The following is a 26,414-nucleotide window of genomic DNA, read 5'->3' on the forward strand; positions in this document are numbered from 1 at the left end:
TTCAGCATCAGTCAAAGGCATCAGCTCTCCAGCTAGATAGCTCAAAATTAGCAAACAAAAGGGGTCTCGAGTGGCGACACAGGCAGCAGTGGCGGCACTCGATGCCCTCACGATCGCCTAAGTGGAGCTTACCTGATCCCCCGCCCGTATCCGACAGATATCGTTTGAGTGGGTGTACTTCTGAAAAGTAGCAGGCTCAGTTTTAGATATTTGACTTTAATGAGTTCTTGTGAGCCTGCGACTTGAAAAAGATCTCACATTTTGGTAATTTGATTAAGGACATTGCATTAGAAACCACAGAGGCTAAAAACATCTTTGGCTACGCAACTTTTCAAACGTCTACAATATATGAATTAGAAATTATTCTGAGGAACTAATTGACTTCAAACATAATTAATCCCGATGAGACCCAGTCTGGAGTTCCTCCACTCCTGAGTGTGTCTAATAATCTCATACACAGTGCATTCTAGTTCAAGGGTTTCTTATGAATATGAAAGTGTGGGCAATATTTTCACCTTGCCCACTCTCACAATCAATGTCGGGTTGAGCATGATTACAAGGCAATTACTGTTAAAATGTATTTGTGCACATATTAGTTTTATAACAAGTGTTTGGTCTCAAAGGAATGAAAAATGAGTCAGTAAAACCTTGTAAATCTCAAAGTTTACGTTAGGTAACTGAGCTACAGAACATGTCATGTAAGGTTATATATAGTGGACGTATAATGATTGTTATTTTCAGACAATCACATCTCACCTGGAGGAAATCAACTTCTACAAATCATTTTATCAAACAGGATTGTTTTTTTTTTTCTACTGGAGGTGAGCCGGAATATGAAAAAACAAGTTCTGCTCGTCAAAAATGTTAAAAGTCAAGCGTCAAGGACAAAATGACAGCGGTCATAATGTCACATGGCACAAGCAGGGACATTTTTGCCACTTCTAATTTGCGAGAAGTATGTGGCACTTTGAATTGCAATCATAACTTGGTGCTAAAAATGTACCACCACGAGCGTGATGCAGGCGACAGCTTATTAAGCCGAACATAAAGATCCCTGGATATAACACTATCATTATTCCCAACTAGCGAGCGCGCGCGAATCCGTCGGCCAAAACAACAAGATGAAAGATGATGGTGATACTGTAGTGAGCATCTGTCCTCCAAAGGAAAATTGTAATTACAGCTTGCCTATCTTTTTTTTTTTTTCTTTCCGAGATGCCACTGAGAAATAAACAAGGTTAGAATATAATCTGTTGCTCTGAGGGTAATGAGTAATAACAATGCAGAGATCAGCAGTGGTATGTTCTGTTGCCATGGATACAAAAACAGATCTTCAATTTATGAAATTTCTTTCTCTGCCTCTCTCTCTCGCACACACACACACACTCCCCCCTTTTGCCTCCATTCACTGTGTTCTCAGATACAACACTGTGACAGTTTGGCAAATAAAAAGCCTCCGTATCTCCCATTCAGTGGCACCTTCTTCCAACAAGCAACCTTTTATAACATCCAAGTGGAAAAGATAAAGAATAAAGGAGGGGGGAGGGAAACCGCTGTCACTCAGAAACCGGGGTGTAACTACTGTCCACTTTCCTCCGGTGAATGCAGTTGCCACGAGCAAGCCAGGCTTTCCAAAATGTCAGGGATTGGCTTGACTGAAAGCGCTCCTTTTACCGCTTCCTTTTTTTTCCTCTTCTCTTGCTGCTTTGCTTTCACCGCGTGAAGGATCCCATTCTTCGCGGCTCCCTCTCTATTCCAGACTCGGCTTCAGCCCTGCAGAGAGCTTAGTGGGACCAAAAGTCACGCTGCTGAGTGACAAACAGTGGCTCTCTCTCTCTCTCTAGCTGGAGGTAAAGCACACCATCCACCATCCCCAGACCTCCCTGAATCATGTGTGTAGGACAAAAAACACACACTGAATTTTAGACTGTGTGTATGATTTGCAATTGGGTTTGGAGATTGTGACTTGGATGGAGTCGGACTGGGGAATAGAGGAATGTCTAGTGGTTTCATGGACAAAGGCCAACTGGGACGGCCATCAGAGTGTTTTTCCCCCACTGATTCAGAAGAGAGGCTCTGGAGAGGCAGATGCCATACCAGATACCAAGAACTACTCTGCTCTGTCAGCAGCGAGCTCCTCAGACTTTGCTGTGACAGAAATAATTAAGCCGTCTGTCAGCATCAGAACTACGGCACAACTTCTTCCCTGACCGGCAATTCTCCTTCTACAACTCGCTCCATTTTTTTTCCACTTCCAACAATCCTCTTTGCCCATCTCCTCTCCCTTTGTATTTTTTTTTTCTTCCTCATAAGTGCTGCCCACAATAATCGCTCCACACAAATCTCACAGCCAATTACAATTTCTTTACTTTTTTTTTTTTACTTCCATTAGCACCTCCCAATGAATTGCTCTCAAGCACTCCACATCACACTTACTGTACTCGTTTCACTTTGTTTCTGCAGATACCCTGAAGGCAAAAAAACAAATGGTGCACTGAGAGAATCCTGCAATATGGGGATGCAATGTAATTGTTTTCTTTTTTTTCCCTCTTTTCTGTCTTTACATTAATAAATAAATAAATAAATAAACACATTCATGCATAAATAAAAGAAGCAGATAGAAATGGCTCAGACTCAAAATAAATCTTGATGTTAGGTTTCAATCCCTTAATAAACATAGTTAGGTTTAGCTCTAAACTATTTTATGTAAGATAAGCTTTTATTTTGTTTTATTATTTAGCTTTTTATTTAACCAGGTTTGTCCCATTGAGATCAAAGATTCCAAGGCCGGCCTGAACAAGAATAGCAGCAACACAGAATTAACATAAAAGCACGTAGAATTGAGCAACAATAAAATGATCAGATAAAACATTTGCACACAGACAGCCTGGATTCAATAGATTTCCCCATAGTTTTAAACTCATTCAGGGTTACTATGTTTTGAAGCTTAAGATCAGTCTGTAGATTGTTCAACGTAGCAGGTACAGAATATCTAAAAGCTTTCTTTCACAATTCAGTTCTGACTTTGGGAACAACAAAAAGGCAAAAAGTCTTTCGAACGGAGATTGAAAAGTACATATATATTAAAGGTGGGAGAAAAAATCAATACGACATAGTATCACAATATTTTCTGTGGCAATATAGTATTGATATACAAGGACGTCTAGTATCAATCTTTCATTTTAACAGTCTGCCGGCCCACCGGCTGCTATTCTGTCTTTCAGAGGTTGTAGCGGGCTCAGTCTAAAAGCTAGAGTGAAGATACTGGTATCATATGAAACTAGAAAAACCTAAGGGATCAATTGGTACCAACCGTATCATGTTAGCTTGTCGGGAAGAATGCTAAATAACGCTCCAAAGTTGTGCTAAATTTTGGCGAGGAAAAACTGGCATGGCTATTTTCAAAGGAGTCCCTTTACTGCTGACCTCAAGATATGTGAACGAAAACTCTGAGATGAACAGAGCTAAAACTGTATCTTATTAGATAAAACAGATGTTGATAAACTTTTAATTTGCAGTTGACAAAAGGTAATAAATCACAATATATCGCAATATATCTTATTGCAATACTCAGCATATCGTTTAAAATCGCAATAACATCGTATCGTGACTTAAGTATCGTGATAATATCATATCGTGGGGCCTCTGGTGATTCCCACCCCTAATATACGTAAAAAAAATATTTAAATATTATTTAATATTATTTAAAGGAAAGCTAATTCACTTTATTGCTGATAATTTATGGAAAAGATAGATACTGTACCACTCAATCTTCTCAACTACAGTAACTCTGGCGGGAAAGAGATTAAGTCAATTTCCCAAATTGCCAAACTATTCCTTCAAGATTTACATTCATGGAACTCAAAGTAAATTGTCAGGGATTAGATATTTACTACTTAGCTAAATGGCTGCTACAGTATATGCTGTGTACATTGCAAAGCATAAAGCGAGACGAGGTAAGATATCAATAAGACGTGTTAGATTAGGACAAATCTGGTTACTTCTCTAACTTGGAATCAGATCCTAAATGGAATGCCCCAAAACTATCCTTTCCACAAAGAGAGGTAGCAGAAGTAAATGGTAAATGGACTTACATTTATATAGCTCCTTTCTAGTCTTTTCACCACTCAAAGCGCTTTACACTACATGTCAGCATTCATCCATTCACACACTGATGGCAGAAGTTGCCATGCAAGGAGCCAACCTGCCCATCAGGATTTAATCTAAATGCTCATTCACACACCGATGGCACAGCCTTCGGGAGCAATTTGCAGTTCAGTATCTTGCCCAAGGACACTTCAACATGTGGTTCTTCCGTCGACCTTCCGATTGGTGGGAATATTACTATAGTACCTAGCAACATATTTGTCTTCTGATGTCATATATGGACATGCAAAAAGTTTTGAAGGCCAAAACAAATCGTTATTTATAAAAAAGAAATGTGTAAAATGTGTTTCATTGTGTGCTGCAGCTCTTAAACAGCCGTGTGCACAACACCCACCGCACACTCTCATATATCTGGGCTGCTTCGCACATTGGAGTTTTTAAGATGGTTGCAATCAATACACACTTTACACTGACAGGGTCACTGTTTAACACTATATGAATAGGGTGTGTGTGTGTATATTGGCACTTTAAATGTTAGTCTACAAAGTGCTGTGAAGGTCAGAAAACACTTAGTCTATTTTACCCTCTGAACTAAAAAAGCAAGGGAGATATAAAACGTATATTGACAAACAGCTACTGCTTTACACCGACTGAATCCTAATTTTCTTGTCAACCAATCATCTTGGAATGTACTGGCTAGGTAAACCATGATGGATCAATGCGTTCATTCAATTCTCTAAAATGCATTCGGTAGATTGCACATTTTTCAGGATGAATAAGCAAGAAAAGGAGAAGAGCTGGCCTACCTTGACATCCACATGGGCCATGAGGACAGCGAAGTTGGTTAGATGGGTACAGGAGCATGTGGTGTGTGTCCTGTTGGTGCCAAGCAAGCGGCAGTCCTGCGTCGACCAGAAACCAGTCATGGTCCTCTTGGAGTAACTCCAGAATGAACAGTTGGGGTTGAAGTTCTCCTCAGATTGCTGTTAGAGGGCAAAAACATAAATATTAGAGTAGAATCAGACACAGTGGAATTAATGTGCCCTCGCTAGGTGAAACACAGGTGTCTGGAGTTTGGGGTCTGTATGTACGTTTTTACACATATAAAAGTTTTTTAATGTTTATTTATTGCCAACATGTGAACAGGTTGTAACCTAACATAAAAAAATTAGACCTTCCGCGACTTTCTGGGTTTCCTCTATCAGCCTTTAAACTGCTCTTAATGTGAAGAATGCGGGGAAAACCAACGGATGTGACGTAATGCGCATTCACAAGTGCCTTTACTCTTTCTGTGCAGAGAGTGTGCAACGATAGCTAACGTTCGGTTAGAAATGGAGTCCGCCAACGCCAACAAACGACCAGCCGCCACCACAACACAGACTCCAACACAAACTTTGATTCATGGAAGGACCTTTGTTTGGTTTTGGGTATTAAAACAGACCCCAGCTGGCAAAATTCCTATTGGACAGGTAAGCTAACATTTCTGCCAAGCATGTGAAATAAATAGTGTTATTGTGGTGTTGCTAACGTTAATCAACATGATGCCTGTCAATCACGTTCAGTGTTTCGCCTCGCTGTTTTAACCGATGCTCGTGCGAGCAACAGGGCACTGACTGTCGTTGACTTAACAGCAGCTGTCACTGTTAACAAGTCATTTCTGATTCTCACATATAGCCTCTTTAATCACACATTAACTCCCTTGTCCATTTCTACTTCCCTTTGTTTGCAGAATAAACGCTGTCAAAAAACAGGCTCATTTCTCCCCACTGCAATCTGTATCCCTCTAAAGTGAATAGCAGGTGGTTTTACTGTCATACAGCATCAAGCGGCCCCATGCCTGTTTTTCATTGTGTTTTCTGACCTTTCTCTTTAACTTTCACTGCGTGAAAATGGACTGCCCCACTGTTTAATGGGCACCACCGCTGTCTGCGGCGGGCTACGGCCCTAACGACGAGCACGCCTTCCCTGCTACCTCGCTTGCCATTTTATAAAAGTCACCCACGACCACTGAGGTTGGGTAAAACACAAGCACAACAAAACATAACTGCTGATAAATAGATACATCAACCGCCTCTCTCCCTCTCTCGAGCCTAATTTCTTTTGTAGCTCGAGAAACAAAGGAGAGCTCACTCGTGCTCCTCTCCGTTGTGACTCACAGCTTCCAAGGTTAAACACGTCTGCTGTCTTACTATTAACACAGCGAGGAGCTGTAGTTTTTCATAGTTTCACACTCGCTGTAGGGGTAATTAGTCTAATAAGGTTTATCCTCTGTGAATGTAAATTTCCCGCTGACTGAGTTTACCCTTCACACATCCAAACCCTGTGTAAAATATTCCACAGCATGGAGATAGGATGACCCTCTGTCCCATTAATGGATTTAATTGGTCCCATTAAGTGGCGAGGCAAGGAAGCAAAACAATAACTAGAGGACACATCATCATCCCAGAAGACCGGTGATCCAAAACCTCACGGTTGATAGGGGGGCTTAAGTGTGGGAAGCCAAAAAAAATTGGAACCCCTGAGTTTAGATAATAAGGTTTATTTTCAAGGGCAAAGTTGAATTCGACTCGACTAGGATGAACACTGATACCTTTTATTATGTCTGGAAGCATAACATATAGAATAATTTATGCATACAATTTTGTCTATGCAGGGGCTGCATTCAGGTTGCCTAAGGCTAAAACATACTATTATCACAATTATTTATTTGTCTTTGATTCTTAGAGAAATATATAAATGAAGCTGAGATAAACACAGTAATAATACCACAGTGTACACCAAATAAACTATATTATTTATCCCCACAGCCTGCAGCAACGACCAGTTAATCAGAGCGTTTCTCTTAACAACACCTCTGCCTGGTTTACCAGATTACCAGAGAAAAGGGAGCTCTTCATTCCATGCACCAAAAGTGAACGCTGTGTATGCAAAAACGTCAATATTGCATCCAATCAAGTTTAATTAGTTGCGCAATCATTATTATTATATGATTAATTGTACAGCCCTCGGTGTACACAAAATGCACTCTATATGTAAATGTCTGTATGTCACTTTAACGTGAGGGAATGACAATTCGTGCTGCAGCTCTTCTTGGTGCGCTCCTGTGCTGAAAACACACTTTTTTCCCGAAAGGGCACTATTTTATTGAAACGACTTGATCTGAGCAAGAAAAGGGTATGAAAGCGCCAGCGCCCCAACATTAGACCAACAGTAAAAATACTGAATCTACGCTCCAAATTACAAATTACACTTAAGGCAGGTGAGTCGCAGCAATAACTGCGCTGACATTGCCCCCTGACATTTTCCCACCATTTAATTCTGACAGCCATAAGCTATCGTCCTTTTTACTCTCTCTATCCCCCTCTGCGCTGCTGTGCCTTTTTTTCTGCCGTTGTTGCTTCCTTCCAGGTCCCTCCTACACATGAGACCCGCTGCAATTCTCTTATGGTTGTTCGACATCCCTGATAATCGCCGAGGGCGCTGTTCGTAGACAAAACAGGGATATTTCGAGGGTAGCAGAGTGTGGAGAAGATAATGGAGTCGAGAGGGAGAAGTCCCGACTCCCCACAATGACTAAGCAGCCTCCAGTGAGGCTCGATATGCCTGATATTTGTTCAAGAGATCAAGCTGGTATTTGTTCAAACTAATAAACAACAACATGCATCCCCAGCATCACCTTGTGAGCAATTTTTCACACTTTCCGTGACTAAAACTTCATATTGACTTGATTTTCTTGGTTTGATATGGGATTTGTACATTTTTGTTGCCCTTAAGGGGATAGAGAAAATTGTGATGAATGGGTTCTATTAAGGAGGCGCATGTGCAAGTGTGTTTTTTGTGTGAAAATAACCAAGAAAGAGACAAAAAGCACATTAAATGCAGAAGCAGTCACATCAAAGGAAAAAACCAAAGCACATCTCAGAGACAGCAAATTACCTGTAGATGTCTGATGGTGAAAATGACGGGGTCAGAGAGGTAGACTTTGTTAGAGTCCTTGTTGATGGCGGCCGTAATCACCGGCGAGTTGACGATGACGGAGTAATTGGTCGCCATGGCTTCGCTGCCCAGCTTCATGCTGGCGTTCTCCGTTGAAAGGTAGATCCCGATGTGTTTGTACAGGACAAATGCTATCCGAATCTCACCTGCAAGAGGACGATTGGGGAGAGCGGTCAGTCTTCCATGTGTGATACCTGAGCAAAGAATACACTTCACTGGACAAACGTATGTTGACACCCCAGCGTTTATTAGTTAGAAAAATGTGCTATAATAATTGACTCACGTTGCTTACCATTTTCTCTAGCCTATTATAAGCTAGGGCTGGGAAATATGACCAAAATCTTCTATCCTGATATAGGTAATTTCATATCTCGATAATAATATATATCACCATACAGCATGTTTTTTTCTGGTAATTTAATAAATAAATAGTCTATATGAATTAACACACATGGTAAAACCTATTTTTGTATACTCCTGTGTGAGTATTTTCTTATTTTAAGAACTTGACTGCAAAATGAACATAACTGTTTTTAAGTGAAAATATAGAGAAAAAAGTTAATAAGAAATATCGGCCTAGCCCATGTCACGATAGAAACTATACAGAAAAATATATACAATTTATATCGTTTTGACGATATATATTGTCATATTGCCCAGCCCTAGATACCACTCTATTAGCGCCCTGCCGCCGTCCATTCAAAATACAGAACCTCTATGGTGCCACAAAGCTAAAAGCACACTACGTACACAATACTTCACTATCTGTGGGAATAAAAGTTCTATTCCCTTTCAATGTGAACAAAATGTGCTAGCTATATGGCTTATGAATACTATCAAATGCTACTGACCTTTAACAACACTAGAGAAATACTGGAAATAAAAATGAATACTGGAAATAATCACTCAATAGAATAATTGTAAACACAAGAATAAGGAACTAATAAAACTATCAAATTGTCAAGGTCTACAAAACATTTCCACAAGGGGAAAAAAAAACGAGAAATCTTTCCTACATCAACACAACAGTTATTTTAATTCAGCCTTCGAAAGATGTGGTTACGACTCTTCTATTGGCAATTGACAAAGGCAAGCGTTTTTCTTGTTAATAATGTCTTTCTCTCTTTCTCCCGCACACACATCTCTCTCCCCTCCCGCTGCCTCGCTATTCAGCATTGATATGAGGGAAAGTTCCCTCCCGCCGCGACTGAGATCACTCACTCAGATGAAAAGAAAATAATTTGGGTGCTATAGCGCTGGATGGCGGGGAAATATCCGCCACCCTGCTATAATGATCCGCCTGGGCACTGCTGGACATGGGCTCGGTTATCCAGCCGAGAGGCACCCGGGCGCAGCTTGAGTCGTTTCTGATTTGCATGGGCTGATAATAAAGTCTAAAAATGGGGCCGTATTGCTCCTGAAAATAGCTATGTATTGTGTCTAACTGCCTCGTTTACAGTTTAGAGGCAGTGCTTGAATGTAACTAATTCCGCAGCCAGGGTCCCGTTTGAAGTCGGAGAACGATCCCTGTGCTTTATATGCAGCACAAGAAAGGATTCGGGGAGGCAAATTGAAAGTTATTCACATGCATCTGTAATGAAATTCCTACAAAACCATTGCAGCCCCATACAATGTCACATCCAGATATGAAAGAAAAGATTAATTACAGTGGATCTTGTATGCCAGAAAGTTTTTCAAGTAGTACAACAGTACTTCTGTTATAACCGTTTCACATTTTGTCTGTTAAATTTCTGCTATATCACAAACCTGAATAATACATAATACACCAACTGATTTCACTTCAAACCAACGACAGGGGACCAATAAAAGCAGACTGCTCACCGTTTCTCCCGTGCTGCTTCAGTGTGTTGGCTGAGAGGTGGATAGAGTTGCCCTGTCCTCCGGTTTGTGGGAACTTCAGATCAGGCAAGTTCCCATCTGTGCTCATCCTTGCCACCTCCAGCTCTGCACACATACAGAAGAAACCCAGGCAAGAGAGCAGTTAGTAATCAATACGTTTGATTTTTATGACACACAACGGACATAATAGACGTAAAATGTGCGGCAGACTATACATCGCAGAGGCACAACAGTACACAGTGTTACAGCTGAGGTCTTAAAGGAATTACTCCACATTCACTGACCGTAAACAATTCTTTCTAGCTTTCTGTTGATGTTCTGACACCATATTTTCCTTTCCCATACTTGAACTTGTGGTATCTGCTGATAACGAGTACAGATCTGATACCAGTGTGATAAAAAAAATATATAGTTTAGTATTATTACTATTATTATTATTATTATAAGACAGCTGTTTACTGCTGACCATGTATGGATGTGATGTTATTACTATCTTTGTTGCCTGGCTCAGGTTAAACCCTTTGTAAAACATGAACAAATACATACAGAGAATGAATGCAATAGAACTTGGCAACACTAGTGCCACCCCTCGAAACAGAAGCCTTATGTACTGCACATATCGCCGTTTCACTTGTTGGATTTTCCACTGTGAAATATTGCCAAATGGCTGACATTTTCCTCACTCTGACTATCGTTACCGTTACACTCTCCACTGGCTCCGCACTGTTGTTGTTTGCTATCGTCACATGACAAACTACCTGCAATCAGTTTTTCTTTGCTGCTCTAAAACAGTAGTTACCAGTGGCAGCCATGATACATCCAGGGCGACAACACAGTGAAGGCTACTGTTTTGTAGCGGCAAAAGAATAATTAATTTCTGGTTAAATAGGTTGATTTTTTTCCTAGGTTGATAAATTATACAGCAGTATTGGATCGGTGCATAGACTGGCGCACTCGTCGGTACCTGATCCCGAATTTTGGGCAGTATCGGACGCATTTCCGATGCTGGTATCAGTACAACTCTACTCGCAAGTCATAAACAATGGAATTTTTCCCTATTTCTACCTTTGGTCCCACATCACATGAACAAGAGTCTAGACCTTAACAATCACAGCAATGTACTGTCAAAATATGTCAGCTTTGACACTTGAAAAACATGCTTTCAACATGCAGTAATGTCAGAACAGAAGTGTGAAACTAAACCGATAAAACCGATCATAGATGCTTTGCGCCTGACCTCAATGTGACTTATTTGCTATTATTAGGTAAAGACCTACCAACTACAGCACACAGCAGCCATGAGTAAACACATCTCCCATCACGCCGCTCTCCTGTTGTAGCTGATTTTATTAATCCAAGCATCTCCGACGAGCACCAAATGCAACACCTCCTGTCTTGATTCAGGCAGCTTTGAAGGACTGCCTCCCTCTCAACTCTCTCTGTGAGCAGGGGATGTTTGTGTTTTGCTATAGGCCTCTTAATCAAGTGACTATCAAGTGTTCAGGTGACATTGTTTCCTCTTAGGGTTGTCTTTGGCGTTTGAAAAAAAAAAGACGTCTTCATTTCAAGAAATCTTTTTCTCTTGAGAGCGAGAGATACAAGGAGATAAAGACCAGCTAGGGGAGACGAGCTCGCTTTTGCGGCAGCTCAGCAGCTGTTGTGTCTGAAGCAAGCTCCTAATTTATGGTTCAAAGACTCCGGCGTCATACAGCAGAGGAAAATGAGCTGCTGATAGGAGCTCAGCTGAAAAAGCTCATTCCATCAGAGGTGTTATGGTATGATACAATTCAGTTTAATAAAGCAGTCGAGTGTGCTTTACTCTGGAGTACCGGTGACCTGTGTGCAGTCTAGGCATTCCTAAATGTCACATTAAGTCCCAGAGCACTGAGATGAATCCACGGATTCATTGCGAGGCAGAACTACAGAAAAGAAGTTCCACAAATGTCAAATTCCAAAAGATGAGGTAAGCAGTATGGACTAATACAGGTGAGAGGAGTAAATTAAGAAAAAGCTGCCATTAATGCTGTGTCATCTCACTTGTAAATTCACAAAATAGTGATGTATGTAAAAGATGGCACGCTTTTACCATTAGCTTTTGCAAATAAACATGTCTAAGACATTGTGCAAAATTGCCTTATGTTGAAATGGTATTGCAATAAAGGTTATATGTAATCTAGATGGAAGAGGAAGAGTTCAACATTTTGGGAGATGTGCTTATTTCTATCTACAAGAGTTGATGTAAAGATTGATACCACTCTCTATACTATCTATACAGTAAATATGCTGCTACCACCAGCGCCCAGTTAGTTTATCTTAGCACAAAGACCGGACACAGGGGGAAATTCAGAAACAGTCTGAATTGGTCCCAAAATAACACCTACCAGCACCTATAAAGCTCACTCATTAACTTTATTTCTTCTTTGTTTAATACGTTAAAAAAACAAAGTGTAAAAATAAAATGTTGTGATTTTAAAGGGGACTATTTCTTGGCTGAGCGCAGTGACTTCCTGAAGTCTTGTCATCAGCTTGAGGTTGTCAGATAACCAGCGGAGACTGCAGGAAGCAGGGCTGCAACTAACAATTATTTTCATTGTCGATTATTTTCTCGATTGATTGATTAGTTGTTGGGTCTATAAAATGTCAGAAAATGGTGAAAAATATTGATCAGTGTTTCCCAAAGTCCAAGATGACATCCTCAAATGTCAAAGATATTCAGTTTATTGTCATAGAGGAGTAAAGAAACTAGAAAAATATTCATATTTAACATAATTTTGACTGTTTTTCTTTTTTTTTAAAGATTATTTCTTGCTTTTCGCATTTATTTGATAGTCATAGTATAGTCATGCTAGGGGGAGAGAGAGAGGGGATGACATGCAGCAAAGGGCCACGGGTCGGATTCAAACCCAGCTCACTGCGGTAAGGACTCAGCCTCTGTATGTGGTTGACTTTTCTTTTCTTAAAAAAAATAATAAAACCGATTAATCAATCATCAAAATAGTTGGCAATTCATTTAATAGTTGACAACTGATCGATTAATCCTTGTAGCTGTAGAAGTTAACTGCGCCCATCCAAGGTGTTCTCCAAGATTTATCTTCATTTGTGCTTGGATTGTTAGCGAGCTCCCTCCTTTTCCCACCAAATCTATCTGTATAAGCTACTCCTTAATGCGAGTGTCTCTGACTGAAATGTATTTGACTTTATTCCCCCCCTCCAAAGATGGTGTCATGCCCGAATTCCAGACGAATATTTCGAGACGGAATAACCTCGTATCCTGTCGGAGAGGGTCATTTCCGACCGGTCCGAGCATTTCACGGTCAATGACACTGCATTCTCTTCTGCTATGCCAATGCTACACTAATGGCAGTCATCTCAACACAAAGACTGGCTGGCAGATTAGTCTGCGGTGGAGAATCTCAAACACAATTCCATCAAGTGTAAGAAATAGAAACTTCATTAGGCAGCCTGATAAGGCATTCAGGTGATGATCTGATGTCAGTGGACTATGACACCTCTGTCTTTGATAAAGGTTAGTGCCCACGAAAAGCTACAAAGAGGCCATATTTAATCCTCCCTTTGTATCTGTTCTCAAACCAAGGCTTCCCATACTTTCTCTTAAAAAAAAACCCTTTGTATTAACATTCTCTTGTGCTTTTGCAAAGGCCAGGGGGTTTTGGTGATACATTCCTATTCGACTTAGCTAAGACAATACCCCAGATAGCCCACCATTCCCTGGATTCCAAGCCTTCCTTTGGAATAAAGAAAGCATTTTTCTTCTCCCTCTCTAACTCTCTTTTTCCCTGTGTGGTTGTGTAAAAGAGCTTACGACGGGGCTTTAGGGAATTCCTTTGATGCCATAGTCGTTGTTGGACCCAAAGGCTATACCTTCAAAGCCCGTCTAAATAACACGCTAATCGGCGGAAATCTGCTCATAAGATTATCATGCAGAGAGCAGGAGCGCACTCTTGCGCAGACAAAGCCCTCGACGAGCACACGCACTGTGACGTGTAAACACAGACACAGCCACAATGGGCGAGGAAATATGCTTCTTCTTTGAAAGCGAAGAAAATAGATCTCATTATCGGCTTGAACCTAAAATTGGAGCGGGTCTTGCTTACTGTTCGAGATTCACTTTAAAGCACAAAAAACGAATGAGAAGGTGTCACCAGGTGGAATGCGTGTGAGCTACAGTACACCTGCACATACACAAAACCCTTCACGTTGCATGTGATTCAGTGTGAGAGATCAATGATTAGCTGCTGCAGTAATTACTGATGTTTAAATGGGCCCCGTTGTCCTCATTTAACTACCCTGCATGGCATGAGGGATTGCAGGGAGCCAACTGGCTGGAAAAAAAATAAGCCGAGCAAACAGAGAGATAAGGCCTAGTAAACATGTCACCAGCACATAATTAACCAGACTAGCACTATGCGCTATAAAATCTCACTCCAGTTGAGTAGGCATCGTCTCATCCCCCCCTCTCTCCAAACGAGCTCAGAATCCCCCTTAATACCCAGATGAATAGTGTGCCAGATACAATAAAATCATTTTTATTAATTCTCCTTACGCTTGCTTCCTTTTAAGTCAGCAGACCTATATTTTTAGGTTGCCATGGCAGCAGGAACTTGGAAAAAAAAAATCCCCACTTGTTCTGAGAAGAGGGCGATACATCATAACATTATTTTTTCTTAATTCCCTTTGCCCCACTAGCCGCCGTCTGCAAAAAAAAAAAGGTTATTTAATTCAATTTTATTTTGTGCTTTGTACTCTCAATGTAAAACTGCAGATTTAATAAATTCTACGCTTCAACATCTGATGTATCCACCACCAGGGAAAAAATATTGATGACAGTAGTTCCCATTATCTGTGCTCATTTGATATTTATACACTGTATAATGAGCACTGATCCCTGATCTGCGCGACTAGTGGTTAATTCCGGCTAATAATTAACATGAATACGAGTACAATCATTTGAGATAATTGTCAATTTACAGCCGACTGCCATCAGACGTAAGCAGCCCTGCCAAATTTAACCTCCTGCGAGAGAGGAAAGAATTAATCCAGTGACCTTCACACTTGTTCCACAGCCTCAAGAGCACCGCTGTCAATATGAGAGCGCCCTGGATCAATAGCAGTATGGTGAACTCTGTAACTGCTCTACAAGTGGCAAGACCAGGATGAAACACTTGAGACACTTGTGAGAAACACCACTGGAAAAAACATGATAGAGACCGAACCAAACATATACAGCTGTTTAAATCTAGCTTCCAATTTTTCTGAATATCATAACTGACAATGCTGTCTTCCAGCTGAGCCAATAATCTGTGTTCCCAGCAGCTTGAGGAGAAATTAACTTAATTCTGTCCAAGATGGTTTACTTATGCAGACAAAGTCAACCAAATTAAAGTGTAATTTGCTTGCTGGCATGGAATTTTCATTGCTTTCATCGCTTAAAAAAAACGAAAGAAATCCAGATATCTAAAGTCCCCCTCCACAAAATGATGTTTTATCAGAATTTGATCCATTCCTTCCAATAAAAAAAGTACAGAAAAGCTGTATCATTAGATTATTTTATGCCATGTTGTGAGGAGCCAACAGGAGCCGGAAGAAGTCTCTAACACGCATGTTTTCAACTGGCTGGACTGGAGAAAGACTGGGAAAACCCATTCCTTGCATCATATTCTTATATGTCTTAAAACATGTCCGGAGGGGATGTTTCAAGTTCTTCCCCCTGTGCAAAACAAGCAACTCTTTCTTTACATATATTTATATTCGCGTGTAAAGACAGATAACTATAAAATGTTTTATACTCACGGATGTTGTCGGTGTTCTCTTGCACGATGTCCGTCTTCAGCAGGTTGTCAGCCAGGACGAATGCCCCTTGCTCCACCGTGTCCAGCAGCATGGTGGCGGCCCTCAGCTGCTCGCCCGTGCTCAGCTCCCTCCACGCCGCCTGGGCCTGCGGCTGCAGCAAATTGTTGACCGTCTCCACCATGGCCTGGGGAGTCCAAAGCATTGATTTAGTAAGGAGAAGCTAAGCTGGCCTGGGACTGCGCTTGTTTGACATGGTAATTTGGTAAACGGTATGAGTGAAGGGAGATAAACGAGGGTTGAGGACTGAAAAACAAATCATTCAAACCTGTGGGATTGTGCAAAGGAAGAAGCATTTTCTACTAAGAAATTCCATGACCCTTATTCATTTACAAGTGATGCTTTAGGACATGGCTAACTAGTAGCAGAAACACCTGAAACTATGATGACATTGGATGTGTTGTAAGACTGCTTTTTGTTACCGTTTCCTTTTATCTAGACTACATGAAGAATTAATCATGTAAATGAATCAGAACCACTGCTTACAAGACTAGAGGCCACTTCTTACATGACTCGAGGCTAGAGTCTTTAATTGGTGTGATTAATGTTCTTCCATGCAGACAATCCCAATACACAAAAGCACTACAAAGAATTGCGACATTCCAGTGGATGTACAAGGTACTGTATTAGCTGGTTGCAGCAATCCGCAACTACTCACATCCTTGATGCATACTAATAGCGCAGAACAACTATTATGCCTTCTTTAATCTCCTCACAACAATGCCACAGTGAGTAAGCAAGGAAGAAACAAGAACATTCTCGAGACAAGATGAAAAATTAAGAGCCATTAAAGATTTAAAAATGCCAATGGCAAGATTTATGAACGGAATACTAATTGGTCAAGCAAACTAATTCATTCCCAGTACAGCTGCACTGAAGAGCAAAATGAGCCCGACTGCCAGTGGAAGAAACGCTTTTTCTAAGCCATTACGGCACAGTGGGTGGTCAAACAGGAATTAATAGGCATTTTACAACACTTTCTATGATGCCCATGTCTATTTTGTGTAATAATGTTTTATACTTATAATATAATATAAATATAGATTTGTATAATGCATTATAATGTAATTTTAAGTCTCTATAAGTGGTCATTGTTTGCTTTAAGTGACGTGAACATTTATTATACAACGCTTTGTGCATTTGATTTAATGATATTATATATATATAACTTCTTTTAAAGCAAACAATGACCACTAAGAGTAACTTATTATTACATTATAATGCATTATAAAAAGTATATAATGTATTATTATCACCGTTATAATACATTATAATGTGATTATCAATAATACAATAAAAATAGTATCATGTATTACAACTATGGAAATTGTAATGATTCTTGCAACAAAAAAACCCAGCAATGATTGACATTATAAGTCATAAAATGCTGTACAATGTGTTATGATTACTGTTATAGACCATTATGAACATTGCAAACTAACTAACTATTATTGAATAGTGCTTATAGCTAAAAATGTACCGTGCTATAAGCAGATTTTAACACATTATCAGTAATAATAATAATAATAATAACTTTATTTATATAGTACTTATCAATACAAAGTTACAAAGTGCATCACATAAAAACAAAAAAAAGTAGGTTTATAATGCATTATAGACATGGGTGTCATAGAAAGTGTTGCTGAAACTTCCTGCACTGATAATAATAGTACGATTTCCACGCTCCAAAGAGGAAATCTTCTATCTGATAAAAAAATTGGTTTGACTCTTGATTCTCCATTTGCACTTCTTCAAAAGCCAGCTCAGTTGTGACATCCTGAAGATAGAAGCTATGATGCGTGTTAAAAACAGGGGGTGTCACGCCACAGAACTTCCCTCTGAACTTCGCTTAGATCCCCTTTTTGATCAATGGATTATGAGAGGGAATAAGAGTTTTAGTATGACTCAAAAACAGCACGGGGATAAAGCCAAAGGCGATAAGAGAAATCATGTGCTCAAAGTGTATCAAATGAATTCCTGATCACAAGACGGAAAAAATAAAACTGTCTTTACCAACCAACCAACCAACCAACCAACCAACCAACCAACCAGTCACCAAGCCTAAGTGTAATGGACCCCCAATTACCTTATAATGTTAAGTTGTATGTTTGTTTCAAATCACTGCGATGGCAAGAGGAGACGGAGGGCTGATTGTATTCAACTCACTGGCACTGGATGAGAATTTCAAACAGCACCAGCTGGCTTTTCCTCATTCAAAACATACCCTGCACACATTAAGCCGCCCACACCCAGACACAACCACACACACACATACACTTTGAGGGACTGACGCAAGAGCTAACACACACCTCTGCACCTGCTAGTATACCAAAACATAACTCGCATGCGTGTGCACGTGCACGCACACACGCGTGCACAGGCAGTCTACCAACTTTGATGTAATTATTCATTATCTGCAGCCAATCTCCAATCACACCTTTTGACATTCAGCTAGAGGCAGAGGTTGATTCACTCTCAATTAAGGAGCTCTTTTTCTTCAGGCACTGACATTTTTTTTCCCTTTGTTCACCACTGCAAGATTTTTTTTTTTTCAGCACTTCTTCTTAAAACACTGAAATAATGGTTCTTCAGGGAAAGGATTGATGGACTTGCAAAGGAGGCTGTCTTGTTTTTTTGTTTTTTTCCGCATGCAGAAGAGACGTACAAAAAAGGTGGAAGAATAGCCCGCCCAAAGACAGAGGGATGGGTCAAAAGCTTGACGAGGAGGGAGTACACGATAGATAATTGATAAACAAGAGTGAATAAAACAACCGAGGCTATATAGTATGTATCAAAAATTAATATTGTAAAGGTCAATTTTCCTTGCAGGCCCTCCACGCATTTTATAACAGCATCCAAAGAAAAGAAACAAAGCTGACATTCACTCATGGTGCATCATTTGGACATGCAATAGATTACCAAATCACTGAGATGCAAATTATTCATTACTGTTATTAATATGCGTATGGCATGCCAATTTCCCCTCATTCAATTCAGAGACTGACATTATGATATCAACACTGTAGAGTATCCATGAAGGAAGGTAGGCAAAGTGACTCACAGTATGTTTTACAGATGAGACAATTACCTGAACGAGAGCATAAAGGCACTTTTAGTGTTTATTATCGCTAAACGGAAACTATCTGTTGCTGCAGTCTGAAGAAGCTACAGTCCAATTGTGTGAGAGGAAACTCAGGACAATTACAGCGTACATCTAACTGAACCATTTCTATGTCTTTGTCCTCTAAAATGGTCTGTTGGCTGTTATCAACACGCAAAATAACTTCACATTGAATGAAAAATGCCTTTTCCGTGTTATTACCTCGTGTCCCTGAGGGTTTTGTTAAGCTATCTGTGTGTGCCAAACAGCGTTGGAGCTATCATTGAGGACACTGTCTGGGACATTGGGGTCTTTGTATTTTACAAAGACGACGAAATGCTCTTATCCGCTTTCTTGCAGATAGTAAGATGGGAAAATCTATACCACTCTCATGTCTGTATGGAAGATATGAAGCTAAGACCAGCAGCCAGTTAGCTCAGCATGAATATTTTATCATGAGTTAAACGCAAACAATGCATAATCATATTTACCGTACAGACATGAGAGTGGTATCAATGTTCTGACCTAACTCTCAGCAAGAAAACAAATAAGTGCATTTTCCAAAATGCCATATTATTTCTTTAAGGACACTTTCTAAAGGGACAGCGTGGATTTAGGGGCATCTAGAGGTGTGGTTGCAGATTGCAACCAACTGAGTACCTCTCACTCTCTCGCACTCTGCGGCTCACGTTACCGCAGTTTCACAAGTGTGGCTGAGAACTACAGTGGCCTTCAGGTAATGTGAAAAACGTAAAACGTGAAAGGCTCTCTCTAGAGCCTGTGTTTGGTTTGTCCGTTCTGGGCTACTGTAGAAACATGGCGGAGCAACATGGCGGAGCAACATGCGGTCTCTGTGGAGAGGACCCGCTCCCTATGTAGATATGAAGAGCTCATTCTCAGATTACAAAAACACAATGATTCTTAGTTTCAGGTGATTACACAACAATGAAAACATAGTTATGAATATTATATTCCATTTCTGCTAATAGATCCCTCGAAATGCTACATACTGGACCTATAAAGAGACATAAAATGTGTTTTTTTTGTTTCAAAAACAATTTAGCTTTGATACCGATTTGTGAGCCAATCCATTGGCAAATTCTCCCAAACCAACAGTGAGCATAATCTGTTATCTTAACTAAAAATCATGGAAATTGTTTAAATTTTTAATGCACAGTGACTACACAGGGCCGATACCAATATATATTTTTTGAAACCTGTTTTTATTTTGTATCCTAGCAAATGGCTCCGATTGCAAATGCATGCCAAATTTGCTTATTTACATGTTACCCTCCTACCGAATAAAAGCTGTAGGTATTTTTTTGTCTCTAAAGTTATAAGCAGTATGAATAAGATTTATATTTGTTAACATTGCCGTAAAGTAATTGTTTGACATTTTGGGAAATATGTTTATCAATTTTCTTGCTGAGAGTTAGATGAAAAAGATTGCTACCACTCCTCATGTCTGTATGGTAAATATGAAGCTACAGCCAGCAGCCGGTTAGCTTGAGATGTGCAGCCGAGCATCACACCACCACTACCATCCTCATAGTCTGTGCAGGTGAGTCGTGTAGACGTGATGGTGGCTTCGCTGCTATTTTACTGCCATTAGCACACTGCCACTCCATCTGTCAAATGTAGCAGCTCAGTCTGCTGCAGCATCCTCCCAACCAGTTTTTTTTTTTTTAGCTGCATTACATCCCTGTGCTGAAAGAATGTAAGCCAGCAGTGAAAAAACAACAAAAAAACGACATTCTGGTTCCTGGTACATGAGGAAATGCTAATCGTTAACTGGACTCACTGCTGGAATGTTCCACTTGGAACAAGGATGATGACTGGGCGTGAAAAGCTGCAGTGCACGGGCCATTTATACCAATGCAGAAGGAAGGAAGGGAGAGGTGGACATTAGCGTGTGCTTGGCAGGAGTCCAAGCCAAGCCGTGGTGTGTGTGCTTCTATCTGTGTGCTGATTGATGAAATGAACTCTGGGTCTGGGAAATTGATTCTGGCTGAGGCTGATCTCCCTCTCTTCCCTTCCTGGCTTGCTCGCTAGTTGGCTTTCTGTGTGCACTCCCCCCCTCCTCCCTTCCTGTTCACCAGTTGGTTCCTCTCACTTGTTTTCTCTCACTGACGTTGAAGGCTGATCTCAAAACGAGGGGAAAAAAACAACACAAACAATCTTGTTCTCTCTGTCCTCTTCTGACTAGACGTCTCTCGGCACAGGTGAAGCTGTTGCATCATTTCTGTATTTTCATTTGACCTGCGAGCCAAATCTTCTGTCTTCTTTAAAAATCTCTGCAACCTTCTTGTTTAATATTTGATGAAACCTTCTCTCTCTTGTAAGCGGGTGGTTGTGTCTGTATATGTGAATCACTGAGGGATTACCTTTGTGCTTTTTTTGTCTTATGTCTTAGCTTTAATCTTACTATTGTACAATTCCCAAATAGCAGCCCTTTATTTATTTATCAACGGCAGTGAGGCAGACTTTAAGCAACTTTAAAAAGTGTTAATTCCACAGCACTAACTCCGTTGGTACAACAACAGAGTCATGTTATTCTTAGCTTTCTTTTTTTTCAACAGAAATACATTTCTTATTATTAATTATTTACAATTATTATTATTTTGTTCAGTGTAAAGCAAACTTAACATTTTCTGTACAGATATTTCACATTAAAAACCTTCCAGCACCAAAGGGCATAATTCCTCTAGTTTCTGGTAGGCTTCGAATAAACTTCTCATACAGCGGTTCCTATTATATCTACGAAAAATGATTCCTCATGTTTTCCTACGAATGTCCAGCAGCACATGTCAATCTCTGCTCGTGACACGCATACAGTCTTTTCAAAATAAACTTCCGTCTTCACATTAAACAACTTTGTGAGGTTCAAGCAACTATAGTTAGGTTTAAGAAAATATTGTGGTTTGGGTTAAAATAACTATGGAAGTGGTGTAACTTTAGTACGGAAGTTACATTATAAATAACTCAATGTTGACTTCTGGTTTCTCACAGGGTATGAACGCCGGTCTCCTGGGCAAAAGTCTGGTGTTTTTTGACCCACCCGTCTACCCCAACCTCCTCCCCACGCAGCGTTTGTCGCTCTTTATACTCTCTAATTCACAATTACATGGATTACATGCAAATTGATTTTGTGTGATACATACAAATTGCAGTGCGTTACTTTTTGTAGGTATAGCTGTGAATGGTGTAGGAGAACAGCTTGCTTTATGGCGTGTTTTAATTTTGATGAACTTGGGTTAAAGCCCACACTGGTCTCCACCTTGCTGTGTGTGCGCCTTTAATTTGAAACTTGTGCTAAACGACCCGAAGATTGCTCTAAATTAATGAACATAAACATAAATTCTTGAGTGTTTGAGAAATCCTTCCACTCTCTCCATTTGGAGCAAAAAATGGGCTCACAAAGATTACCCAGGCAGAACTCTGCACTGCAGGGCCAGACGAGGAGGTTTCTGTTTACGAGGATGTGGTTATCTTCATCTTTCAACAAATTGACTACCAGGGAAATTTTATCATCTCGTTACATTCCCAGAACGAGGAGCCTCCCTCCGTTCCGCCTGCTCTAAGGTCATCCAGCGCTGTGACACTCCCCATAGTCATCTTTGCATGCAAAGGTGTCATTTTAATGAGGGGTCGGAGCTCAATATCCTCCCTGTATCCTGAAAATTCACACTCACTTGGCTCCGACTAAATCACAGAATATAACTTTAATCTTTTATGTGTTAAAATAACGGTAATTTACTGTAAATCCCAAATCTTCTGCTTTAAAACAAAATAAATGCCGGAGGAAGAAGCCATTCGAAAGCTAGCGTGTTTGACTTGAGCTACAACATGGACGGACATAATCACAGTAATTGGACCATAATGTCACTGCCTATGAACAGGCTGCCATTACTATAACCAAAAGGCACGGGAGTCCGCAGACCGCTATTTTCATCATGTTTGTTGAAATCAAAGGGCACAACAGAGAAACATCCCTGCAGGGGAATCGCAGAACATATGGTTTTGATCACGATATGCTTTGTAGCTTTATCAAGGCCAAATCCTGTTGGGGTGGAATTCAATTAACTATGACATGTGGCAGATATCACCGTTTATGAACAATCAAGAAAGAGTCATAATCAATGATGGTTTCATCTGCACGGGATCAACAGAAGCAGGGAGATTGCTACAGGTTGAACTGTTCGTGAAGATGTAACAAACAGCAAATGAAGCTGTTTGTATTGAAATTACCTGACAATCCTAACGAGATGACGGCGTCGGTACCAGGAGAATTCAAGTGCCATCTACTTGTTTACCACTTAACTTAGCCCTCAATCAAGATGAGATCTCATTTGGACATCAACCTCAAGCCCCGGCACTTTATTTTGGACGATGTCATCCTTCACCACAACCACACCTGCACCGGCACGATCCGCCTGTTCCCAAAGTACTGTCAAAGTCTGTTTTCGGCACCGTCGCCGAGCAGAGGGACAGCAGAGGCAGGTGCGCCTCTCATTTGCTTTGTATTCCTCTGCTAATCCCATTTATGTCAACCACCAGGGCCCCGTTGGAGAAAACATTGCCCAATTTCCCTAATCAATGAAAGTCCCTCAAAGGCTGGCAGCGTGTGCAGTCAATGCCTGTGTTTACCTAAGGCCACAGATGTTGCTCCATTATTCTGGTTCGTCAAGTGAAAGCTCTTCACCGTTGTTTGAATTTGTCAAACCCAGCGAGGGGACGGAACAGAGGAGGAGGTGCACAGCTGAGCAGAGTGTACAGTCATGTGTGGTAATGTACAATACAACCTCAGTATATACTACGTTGTGAAAACATGACCTCAGATACAGGTGCATATGCCATTTTTTGTTTTTTACCTTCTTTACCTTCTCGAAATGGAAATATCGGTCTGTCAGTCCATCACTTTTATCCAGAAACATCTCAACTATTGGATCATAGCTATTGGAATTTAAAACAGACATTCATGGTAGGATGAATCCCAGTGACTATGAGGATGACATTTTTGTTTTTAGTGAAATGTCTCTCCTTGGGATAAATTGTAATAGCATCTGGTGCCAACATCAGGTCAGTTGATTTGTCCAATACTTGACTTACTGAACAAATTCCTGCAAAACTTATTATTCTGATTTTGTTTACTGTTTAGTGTTAATTAGCAAATGTTAGCATGCTAACATGCGAAACTAAGATGGCAAGCATGGTTAACATTATACCTGCTAAACATCAGCATAGTGTTATGTATAAGAAAGTAAACATTAAACTCAAAGCACTAAGTACTGCCTCACAGAGCTGCTAGTGTGTCTGTGGACTCTTGGTCTTATATAAATGGATTGTTATATCTTTTTTGGAATAAACTAGCTTGTGATTTGCACCCTGTGAGTAGTTAAAGCTGCAGTTGGTAACTTTGAGCAAATATGATAAAAAGTTATTTTAAAAAAAAAACTGTCACTATGTCCTGGCAGTAGTGCATGAGACAGACAATCTGTGAAAATTATGTTCCTCTGCCTCCACTTGTGCTCCTAATGATTTCATCGCGCCCAAAGGTAAGCAACACCCACCAGTCGGAGAAAACTATCTAATTATACAGCTAAACAGTACACTAAAATATGTTTCTGAAAACATTTGAGGCGAGAAATAGGCATTACAGTAACAGAATATTGATTCATATTTGATCAGCGCTGCCTAGTTTGACTGTTTGATCAGAATTTGCGAGTTGCGTGAGCAGTGATCAACAGCTGCTCACAGACTCCTCGACTCTGATTGGTTGTTTTGGCTCGAGCGCAATGAAATCTTGCAAATGCCATTAGAAGCACTAGGAGGAGGCAGAGGAAGATGATTTTTTTTTTACAGATGATCTGTCTCATGCACTATTGTCAGGATATAATGACAGTTTTCAAAAAAATACTTTTTTATCATATTTGCTCCAAGATACTGACAGCAGCTTTAAAGGCGTTTTTCTATATTTTTCCTGTCAATATGTCCCATAAAATAACCGAAACCAACAATGTGTTAGTATGTCTCTCAATACTTTCCAAATTCCCCAAGCACATTTGTTCCTACTCAAGGCGTGCATCTTTAAAAAATTGGTCACAAATGTATAGTTTCAGTTTTTAAAAGGGTCCAGTAATTTCCTAAAACAGCTGTGTAGTTTTCAGGAAACTTACCCAAATAGGAGTAAGTAGCGCAACTGTTGGGGACTATTTTGAGCCGCGGATTAATACAGACGGCATGTTCAGTGTGATTCAATGATATGTGTTTCATTCTTTTGGTTATAGAGGTCAATAGAGGTCTGTGGCTCAGAAGAAGGTCATATTTCAGTGTTTGGCTAATGGTTTGGTTGATTGTTAATCTTTCTAAGGCATTTTGTTGACAACAAAAATGTATATACATACATAGGATACCACCAGCCTTATCCTATAAGCATCTCACACTCACAAACCCATCTGCACATGTGAGCACGCTAAAACCATATTCAAGCATACATTCCAGTTAGATATCATTTGCACCATCACATGACTATACAAAGCAAAGTGCCTTCTGACACGCCTCAGAGGAATCGAGGCAAATACGTGTCGCTTAACATGAGCGCTGCATGAAAATACATACAAAACAACATCTGCCTCTAATGTGCAGCTTTATTGTAGCCATCTGTATGGGAGACAGGGATGTCAACTTCTCCCACAGTTCCCTCGTCGAGGTAGAAATGATTCCGATGACAGTTTAAATGTCACCCCAGGGACAACAAAATCACTCAGTAGCCCGAGAAATAGCTGAGGGAAGCGATAGAGAACCCCCTAAATTAGGACACACATGTATTATGCATCAGGGGGAATCATAACATGCCATGACTTTGGCTGACTTAGTAGTTAGAAGTTGAGTTGCTGGTGTAATGAGGTCACTTCTTTTGGCTCTTAAGCATTTACTGAGAAATGTAGAGTGCATTACATGCCTGAGAGCCTTATTTTTGACTGATGCTATCCACTTATGCGGGTTATTTCACTGGAAAGCGGTGCTGATATGATGGTTTAAGGGCATTTTTAAAATGACTGAGACATCTGACAAATCGACAATGGATATATGGCTTTTGAAAATGTAGAAATTCTCAGCCTCATGCTCAGGCCAAACGTATTAGAGGAGGAGGGACGACATACAGTATGCATGCAGGGAACAACGATGACATATGACTCATATATGGAGGTTTGAGGCACTTGGATGTAACGTAAATAATATGACACTAATGAAATTTGAACTTTTGAATTCAGCATTACCATCAGCACCAGAATTTCAGCAGATGTTATACACACAGATATATACAGTATGTACGTATATATATATATACTCTAAAGAATTGTGTTTTGCCAGTTCTTTCCACTTCAAAAGATCAAACTTCATTTGATATGGCAAAAAAAAAAAAAAATGAGAGCACAGTTGCCACAATGAGGGAATGGAGAGTAGGTTAGGGGGGGGAAAT

General features: G+C 40.2%; 1 protein-coding gene and 1 long non-coding RNA gene across 21 annotated transcripts in view; one reads left to right on the forward strand and one right to left on the reverse strand.

Moving 5' to 3' along the window:
• LOC119481177 (adhesion G protein-coupled receptor L3-like) overlaps positions 1-26,414 on the reverse strand; it is a 234,267-nt gene that overhangs the window by 41,730 nt on the left and 166,123 nt on the right. For all 20 annotated transcript variants that reach the window (XM_037757857.1, XM_037757869.1, XM_037757866.1 and 17 more), the window contains 4 exons: positions 15,775-15,958; positions 9,946-10,068; positions 8,044-8,249; positions 4,914-5,090 (listed from right to left, as the gene is read on the reverse strand). In XM_037757857.1, coding sequence (XP_037613785.1) covers positions 4,914-5,090; positions 8,044-8,249; positions 9,946-10,068; positions 15,775-15,958 — 690 coding nt within the window. The remainder of the gene's footprint in view (positions 1-4,913; positions 5,091-8,043; positions 8,250-9,945; positions 10,069-15,774; positions 15,959-26,414) is intronic.
• On the forward strand, positions 15,789-26,374 carry LOC119481180. Its single transcript, XR_005205123.1, has 3 exons — positions 15,789-15,866; positions 24,132-24,143; positions 26,365-26,374. It is a non-coding gene; the product is annotated as an uncharacterized LOC119481180 (long non-coding RNA).

This window comes from Sebastes umbrosus, chromosome 22 (assembly GCF_015220745.1).
Source record: "Sebastes umbrosus isolate fSebUmb1 chromosome 22, fSebUmb1.pri, whole genome shotgun sequence".
In the NCBI taxonomy this organism is placed as follows: Eukaryota; Metazoa; Chordata; class Actinopteri; order Perciformes; family Sebastidae; genus Sebastes; species Sebastes umbrosus.